General features: G+C 36.3%; 1 protein-coding gene across 1 annotated transcript in view; it reads right to left on the reverse strand.

Moving 5' to 3' along the window:
• The window catches only part of RNGTT (RNA guanylyltransferase and 5'-phosphatase), a 319,549-nt gene that overhangs the window by 156,923 nt on the left and 153,383 nt on the right, over positions 1 to 9,243 (reverse strand). The window contains exon 12 of the mRNA XM_034991369.1: positions 7,465 to 7,533. Coding sequence (XP_034847260.1) covers positions 7,465 to 7,533 — 69 coding nt within the window. The remainder of the gene's footprint in view (positions 1 to 7,464; positions 7,534 to 9,243) is intronic.

Here is a 9,243-nt window from a genome sequence, read left to right on the forward strand (position 1 = left end):
CATAAGATACCTAGGAATAAACCTAATCAAAGAGGTAAAAGACCTGTATATAGAACACTTATGAAAGAAACTGAAGATGACATAAAGAAATGGGAAAACATTCCATGCTCATGCATTGGAAGAAAAAACATTATTAAAATGTCTATACTACCCAAAGCAATCTATACATTTCATGCAAGCCCTATCAAAATACCACCAGCATTTTCCACAGAGCTAGAACAAACAATCCAAAAATTTGAAAATTTGTATGGAACCACAAAAGACCCCAAATAGCCAACATAATCTTGAAAAAGAAAAGCAAACCTGGAGGCATCACAATTCTGGACAAGTTATATTACAAAGTTGTAGTGATCTAGACAGTTGTAGTGATTTTGTAGGCACAAAAAACAGACACATAGATCAATGGAACAGAACAGAAAACCCAGAAATGGACCCACAACTACATGGTCAACTAATCTTTGACAAAGGAAAGAATATCCAACAGAAAAAAAGACGGTCACTTCAACAAATGGTGTTGGGAAAACTGGACAGCAACATGCAAAAGAATGAAAACTGGACCACTTTCTTACACCATATGCAAAAATAAAATCAGAATGGATTAAAGACAGGGGTTCCTGGGTGGCTCGGTCGGCTGGGCATCTGACTCTTGATTTCAGCTCAGGTCATGATCTTAGGGTTGTGAGATTTCTCGCTCTCTCTCTTTCTCAAAAAATAAATAAATAAATAAATAAATAAATAAATAAATAAATAAATAAATAAAATCTTTTTTAAAAATGGATTAAAGACATGTGAGACAGGAAACTATCAAAATCCTAGAGGAGAACACAGACAGTAACCTCTTTGACACTGGCCGTACCAACTTCTTATAGATATGTCTCCTGAGGCAAGGGAAACAAAAGCAAAAATAAACTATTGATATTTCAACAAGATAAAAAGCTTCTGCCCAGCAAAGGAAATGATCAACAAAACTAAAGGCAACCTTCAGAATGGAAGAAGATATTTGCAAATGACGTATCTGATAAATGGTTAGTGTCTAAAATCTATAAAGAATTTATCAAACTCAATACCCAAAAAACAAATAGTCTAGTTAAAAAATGGGCAGAAGACATGAATAGACATTTTTCCAAAGAAGGCATACAGTTGGCTAACAGACACATGAAAAGATGCTCAGCATCACTACTTATTAGGGAAATACAAATCAAAACTACAATGAGGTATCACCTCACATCTGTCAGAATGGCTAAAATTAACAACACAGGAAACAACAGGTGTTGGTGAGGATGCAGAGAAAGGGCAACCCTCCTACACTACTGTTGGGAATGTAAACTGGTGCAGCCATTCTGGAAAACAGTATGGAGGTTCCTCAAAAAGTTGAAAATAGAACTACCCTCAGATCCAGCAACTGCACTACTAGTTATGTGCCCAAAGGATACAACAATACTGATTCGAAGGGATACATGCACCCCAATATAGCAGCATTATCAACAATAGCCAAATTATGGAAACAGCCAAAGTGTCCATCGACTGATGAATGGATAAAGAAGATGTGGTGTATATATTTACTATGGAATTTTGCTCAGCTGTAAAAAAAAAGAATGAAAAAGAATGAAATCTTGTCATTGCGATGACCTGGATGGAGCTAGAAAGTAGTATGCTAAGCAAAATAAGTCACCGAAAGACAAATACCATATGATTCCACTCATATGTGGAATTTAAGAAACTAAACGAATGAACGGTAGGGGGGAAACAGAGAGAGACAGGGAGAAAGGGGAAACCAGAAAACACTCTTAACTATAGAGAACAAACTGAGGGTTATTGGAAAGGAGGTGGGCAGGAGATGGGGTAAATATATGATGGGGATTAAGTAGGGCACTTGTGATGAGCACTGGCTGTTGTATGTACTAAATTCTACACCAGAAACTAATTTTAACATATTTTATGTAGTATGTTAACTAACTACAATTTAAATAAAAACTTGAAGAAAAAAAATGTTTGCCTATACTGGTAAAATATAAAATAGGTCAAATCTGAAAGACTAGGGGGAAAACCTAATGATATATTTTCATTTCTTTGATGAACATTTTCTAAGACATATTGGGACAAACACTATCTTAGACACTGGACATATAAAGGTAAATAAGAAAGGAAAGTACTAATAACCTTGGAGAAACCCACAGTATTTATAAGACAAAAACATAATCAATATTTACCTTGTGAGGTGGTAGCTACTTCTTTACCTACTGTAAGAAACAGCAAGGTTATCTTGGAGATCTTTTTTGCTTTGAGAATAATCATTTAAATGATCTGTCTTAGTTATAAAAAAATATTTAGCAATTAAGTAACAAGTGTTCAAGAGAAAAGAGAAAAAAAACCTTTTTTTTTTTTTTGGACTTCACAAAAGCAAACCACTCCCTATAAGTCCTATGAAATGAAGAGCAGGGGAAAGACTGAATATGCACAGGAACCCAAGATCTCATCAAGGCCCTAACTGCTGCTTCTTTTCAGTCACAGTATTACATCTCTCTTGGTCTGGTGGCCTCAGAATGAGATCAATTGGCCTCAAAGAATCTGAGAAACTCCTTGTCAGGGAAGGTCCGGATTCGTGACCAGGACCTAGACTGTCATGAGAAAGATTTGCTTGTAGACAAAGGTGTATATAAGGCTAGAAATCGTTTTGACCAAGCCAATTTAACAGTAATGACAGAGGAATAGTTTTGTGATGTGCATGTATATGTGTGTGTGGCCCAAAGAACTAAAAGAGATTAAGTGCTCATGGCTAAGGTAACATAGAAGAAACCCAGAAACTACTTTTCCATCTCCTCTATACCCTCAGAGACTACCATCAGACTAACAGGAGTAACTCAGAAATACCTATCTTCAACAACATCAATATAGAAATGATGGCAGCAAATGCACAAAAGAATACAGTCAATCTATGAACTCATCACAATTTCACCTTTCCAGAACCTGGTGGCTAGAATCAGGATGCTTAAAATGGCATAAGTTTAAAATCTCAGGGCACAATTACTTACTAGGAAGTAAAACGGGATCCTTGCAGTATTATACTGCACTGTGGTTCATTTCTTCAGAGGAGAGAAGGGGCCAAGCTATTTCATTTGAATAATAAAGAAATATAATCTTTATTTTGTTCCCCAAGCTGGGAATTTCCAGGATAAGGACACTGAAGAGAAATCCCAAGGAGAGAAAGCTATGCAGCAGGACTAGAGAATGAAAGACTTCAGAGGGAATGCCTTCAAATAAAAAACAAACTGGATATATTACTTGATAAATTTGACTGTATTGAAAAAAAATTTTAACAGTTCTTTTAAAGAGTTTAAGAGAAGAAGCAGTGATAATCATGCCAAAAGAAAATATAAGGCAATTCCTAACTTCAGGTAAAAAAGTTTTCTATGAAAATATAGTATTATACAACTTGACTCAGATGTGAACAATATTTATGTTACCACAGAAATACAAATACTGAATATTCATTTGACCAAAAATGTGATATAATTATAATGGGATGACAGAAGGAGAAGGGGTGATTGTTGGAGGAGTGAAAGAGCTCAATCCTGTTCTTCAACAGCAGAGAGTAGGCAGATGATGTATAAAACAGAAAACCAAAAAGAGCAGCATAAACAGATTTTGTAGAAATAGGGAGGGAAAAGAGAAAAAACACACAGCTAAAACAACAGAAAATAATTACCTCCTAGGAGTGGCACTTTGAATGTGGGGGAAAAGTAGAAGAAGAGACTGTTCTATTTTTCAGTAGAAGACATGATATTTTGACTTTTAAAACCATGGGCATGTATTATTATGCATTACTTGGAGTTTACAATATTTTTTCCATAATATTACCTTCTTTATTTTGAATATACATAAAAAAAGGAAAACTGTAAGAAATAAGGTAGCATAAATCCTCAAAAAACTATTACAGTTCCATCCACATCGTTGCAAATGGTAAGATCTCATTCCTTTTGATGGCTGCATAATATTCCATTGTATATATATACCACATCTTCTTTATCCATTCATCTGTCGGTGGACATCTTGACTCTTTCCACAGTTTGGCTATTGTGGACATTGCTGCTATAAACATCGGGGTGCACGTACCCCTTCAGATCCCTACTTTTGTATCTTTGGGGTAAATACCCAGTAGTGCAATTGCTGGATCATATGGTAGCTCTAGGTGGGTATTGAGGAGGGCACATTCTGCATGGAGCACTGGGTGTTATGCACAAACAATGAATCATGGAACACTTCATCTAAAACTAATGATGTAATGTATGGGGATTAACATAAGAATAAAAAAATTAAAAAATAAAAATAAAAAAATTAAAAAAAAAACTATTACATTCAGATCCAAAGATATATTAAAAATTACATATAACATGATTAAGTAGCATTTATGTCAGAATGTAAGGCTGGGTCAACATGAGAAAATCACTGTAATTTACTACACGAATGTCATAAAAAGGGAAATGACATGGCAATCTCAATCAATAGATACAGAGAAAGCATTTGTTAACTCCCAAAACCTACTTATGATCGGGGGAAAAAAAAAACTTTGTATGAATAGAAATAAAACTTTCTTAGCATGATAAAAGCTCTCTAACAGAAATCTGCCAAAAACATACTTAATGGAGAAAAATTAGCCACATTCCCTTTGAAATTAAGAATAAGGTAAGAGGGGCAGCTCGGTGGCTCAGTCGTTAAGCATCTGCCTTCAGCTCAGGTCCTGATCCCAGGGTCCTGGGATTGAGCCCCGCATCGGGTTCCCTGCTCAGTGGGGAGCCTGCTTCTCCCTCTCCCACTCCCCCTGCTTCTGTTCCCTCTCTCACTGTCTTGCTCTGTCAAATAAATAAATAAAATCTTTAAAGAAAAAAAAAAGAATAAGGTAAGAATGTCTCCCTCTCCTCCACCCAATAAAGTCAATATTTAAGCCAGTGCTAGAGGTCCTGGCCAATATGTAAAATTAGACAATTATTAGAACTAAAAGTGCTCAGCCAGATTCTTGACTCAACAAATCAATCAACAATGTGGCAATACATTAGAAGTACCAAATAAAGATACTATTTACTGTAAAAAATGGAAAATAATAAATATCTAGAAATTAGACAACAATTAAAAACTTACACTCAATTAGAGAACAGAAAAAGACCTGAAGAGAGCTAAACCTTATTTACTGAGATGATTTAACATGGTAAAAAACATCAATTTTTTCCAAATTAAATTCAAAGCAATTCCAATTGAACTCCTAACAAGACCTTTTTGGTAACTTGACAAACTATTTCTGAAATTTCTATGTTAAACCAAATGTCCACACATATTTAAGAACAGAGAGACCTGCCTTACTAGATATCAGTTACAAAACCACTGTAGTAACAAGTGTGGTTATTTGAATCAAAACAGACTAATACATCAGCTGACTTTCCTAGACTCATGTGTCAGGCCATTTCTCTTACATATACCAAATCCTCATATACACATGGATATGAACCATGAGTTTAACAAAGTAAAATTTATTGCAATTACTGTTATTCTTAGACTTGATTTCATTCTAGGGAGATCAGGCCTAGAAAATACTGGAACTCAAAGATCTAACTTCTACCTTCCAGAGATATTTCTACAATTTCTGTCCCCAGCCTCTAACTCTCCTCCATCACCTCTTCCCTTGACCACAGAAGAGCTTCTCTCTACCTGTTTGGCAAAGGGGACTGGAAGGAAGACAGAAGCCAATCACATATCACATTATATCTAAACTTGCATATTAAAGTTCTACTATATATGTAAAAACATATATAATATACTATTTAATACACAGTCTTCAAAAATATTAGTTTCCTTCCCTTTAATGTCTCTCTATACAACCTCACAGCTAGTCCATATCCTAATTTTTTTTTTTTTTTTTTAAGATTTTATTTATTTGACAGAGAGACAGCGAGAGAAGGAACACAAGCAGGGGGAGTGGGAGAGGGAGAAGCAGGCTTCCCGCAGAGCAGGGAACCCGATGCGGGGCTCGATCCCAGGACCCCGGGATCACGACCTGAGCCAAAGGCAGATGCCCAACGACTGAGCCACTCAGGCGCCCCACCCATATCCTAATTTCTAAGGACAGAGTTACTGAAGGAAAAAATGCAGCATATGAGGCAAACTACAGCACATGATGAGGTGTAGTACATGAAATACAACTCTTTCCTATAGAGTAGTTTTCATACGTGAGCATGCATTTAAGTCACATGGAGAGCTTGTTATAGCACAAGTTGCTGGACTCCATTCCCAGGGTTTCTGATCAGTAGAACTAGGGTGAGCTGCTTTTTTTCTTTTTCCTTAAAAATTTTGTTTATTTATTTGAGAGAGAGAGTGCACAGAGCAAGAGAGAGAAAGCACGAGCAGGTAGAGGGGCAGAGGGAGAAGGAGACTCCCCATTGAGCAGAGAGCCCAACGCGGGGCTCAATCCCAAGACACTGGGATCATGACCTGAGCTGAATGGGGGCACTTAACCAACTGAGCCACCCAGGTGCCCCGGGTGAGCTGCTTTTCTAATAACTTTCTGGGTGGTGGTAATGTTCCTTGTCCACAGGCCACATTTTGAGAAACAGTGCTCTATTAGAGCACAGGTTGTCAAATGAGGGCAATTTTGCTCTCCAGGGGAAAGTAGGCAGTGAATGTATATATTTTTGGTTGTCACAACCTGGAGCGATGGGATTGGGGGAAGAGGTAATATCGGTACCTAGTAAGTACAGACCAAGGATGCTGCTAAACACCCTATAATACACAGGACAGCTCCCCACAACAAAGAATTATCTGGCAAAAAATGTCATTGGTGCTAATGTTGAGAAACCATGCTATCAGAGTAAAATGTAACTTACTCCAAATATATGATTTGACCATTCAGTTAGTGCAAGTTCTTCAGTGAGTTTCAGAAATTTGACATGCAATATTATTTATTATTTATTTAAAATTATATTTTCTTCAAGTATTAAAAATTCTTTGAATTCCACTCATCCATAACAAATTTTAGAAATATTAATATTTAAAGGTATATTGGGCTACAGAAAGAAATAAGCATTTATGTAATGTTATTGGTAGATTTCTAGTAAAGAAATATAAATTAACATTCATTTTGCAAGAATTATAAAAACCTAATTATATCAAAAGACTTTCTTGAAAAATAATGATCAATGTTTATTTCTTAAGTTGAGTAAAAAGCAAACAACTGTTCATTTTACCATTACATATATTTAGTATAAGTGAAATATCTTGTAATAAACAATTTATTTAAGGATAGGCAGTGATCGTAGCAGTAATCAATCCTAAAATAATATATCTCATGAAAATGTACTTTATATATACATGCATGTGTAGACACATATTTATATCCATACAACACACTATAAATGCGTGCGCATGCACGCGCGCGCGCGCGCACACACACACACACACACACACACACGAACTTACTCCAGTAGGCTGAAAAATAAGTCCATCCATTTCATGGCTGACTTCTTTGGCAAAATTTCCTTCAAGTAACTATAAAATAAATACACATATTTTTACAAATACAATAATCACTTAAAGAGTATTTTAATTTTTTGCAAACTTTACAAAAATTTCTTATTATATAAGCTTTAAGAACTGAAATACAAAATGGGGAAGGTATGTGATACAGAGGGATCTGGGTTAACATACTGCAAGATTTTTTTAACATATAAGGACTGTCACTCCGTGGCAGGCTAGGTACCTTGAACAACAGTCATAACTAAAACAACCAAATGATGGATAAAATATTAAAAACATATTTTTAAATGCATTGATGAGCCAGCATAAAAGGAAGGAGAAGAGAGGCCAAAAGTAAAGTGAAAATAGAAATTCTGAGAAGTAATAAATACAGGGAACAAAATATAAAACATACACAAAAAAGGAAACTGCAGAGAAACTTGAGAGGGATAGATGGAGGCTGGGGGGCAGGGGAGACATCCCCTGAGAATCTGTAACCTTAAGTGAACTCAGACATGGGATCACGGTCCAAAAATATATTATCTGTGTCCTCCCCAAACCCACCAGCAGAGGATTTTTTAAAAAAATTTTTTGTCCTACTTTTTGTTTTGTTGTCTTTTTTATATTTTTTCAAGCACAGAAATGCATTACAAGGGATACACAGTATAAAATACAAATGACAGTTTTTTTCAATGTCATTAAAGAGTAGGTATAGCCCCAAAGCTCTCTCATTAGTTCTGAGCAAGTAGTTTTAAACGCTTCTTTCACAGATTTTTATTGTTTTGAAGAACTGAACATGCGTATCACTGATGGAAGCCCTAAACATTGATTCCTGTATTTCAGAGAGCCAGAGTCTGACCAATTTACAGCACAGTCAGGATAGGTCTGGGATTCAAATACATTGTATCCAAAATTTTGGATATGCTGTGTCTGATACATCTTTTTAATCACAATCACATCCTCTTGAAACCACTTCATCTACAGGGAGATTTGTATTCCAAAAGCAACAACCAAAATTTCAAGTTTATTTCACATGCAACAAAATCTGAGTCTCCTCCCAAACTGGCTTCATCTTCTCTGCTACTTCATTCTTCAAAATCTGTAATTTCTCTAAACTGAAGGCAGTTCAGCAAAGAAAAACAAGAGCAATCCTACTTTCTAACTACTTTAAGAGCACTCTGGGTTTGCATATCTAAATTCCCTTAAAACTGTAAAGCTCCTTAGTCAAATTCATAGGGACAGAAATTAGGGACCCTGGGCGAGAGGCGGGGGAGGGGGGCGGTGAGGGAAGAACAAGGAGTTAGTGTTCAATAGGCACAGAGTTTCATTTGGAAAGATGAAAAAATCTGGAGATGGATAATGGTGATGGTTGCACAACAATGTGAATATCCTTAATGCCACTGAACTGTATGCTTAACGATGGTTAAAAAGTTAAATTTTAGGGGCGCCTGGGTGGCTCAGTCGTTAAGCATCTGCCTTCAGCTCAGGTCATGGTCCCGGGGTCCTGGGATCGAGCCCCGCATCGGGCTCCCTGCTCGGCAGGAAGCCTGCTTCTCCCTCTCCCACTCCCCCTGCTTGTGTTCCCTCTCTCGCTGTCTCTCTCTGTCAAATAAATGAATGAAATCTTTAAAAAAAAAAAAAAAAGTTAAATTTTATATATATTTTAACATAATTTTTTTATTTTTTTTTTAAGACTTTATTTATTTGACAGAGAGAGAAAACACAAGCAGGGGGAGTGGGAGA

The sequence above is a fragment of the Mirounga leonina genome, unplaced genomic scaffold (genome assembly GCF_011800145.1).
Source record: "Mirounga leonina isolate KUSES-001 unplaced genomic scaffold, KU_Mleo_1.0 Mir_53, whole genome shotgun sequence".
Lineage (NCBI taxonomy): Eukaryota > Metazoa > Chordata > Mammalia > Carnivora > Phocidae > Mirounga > Mirounga leonina.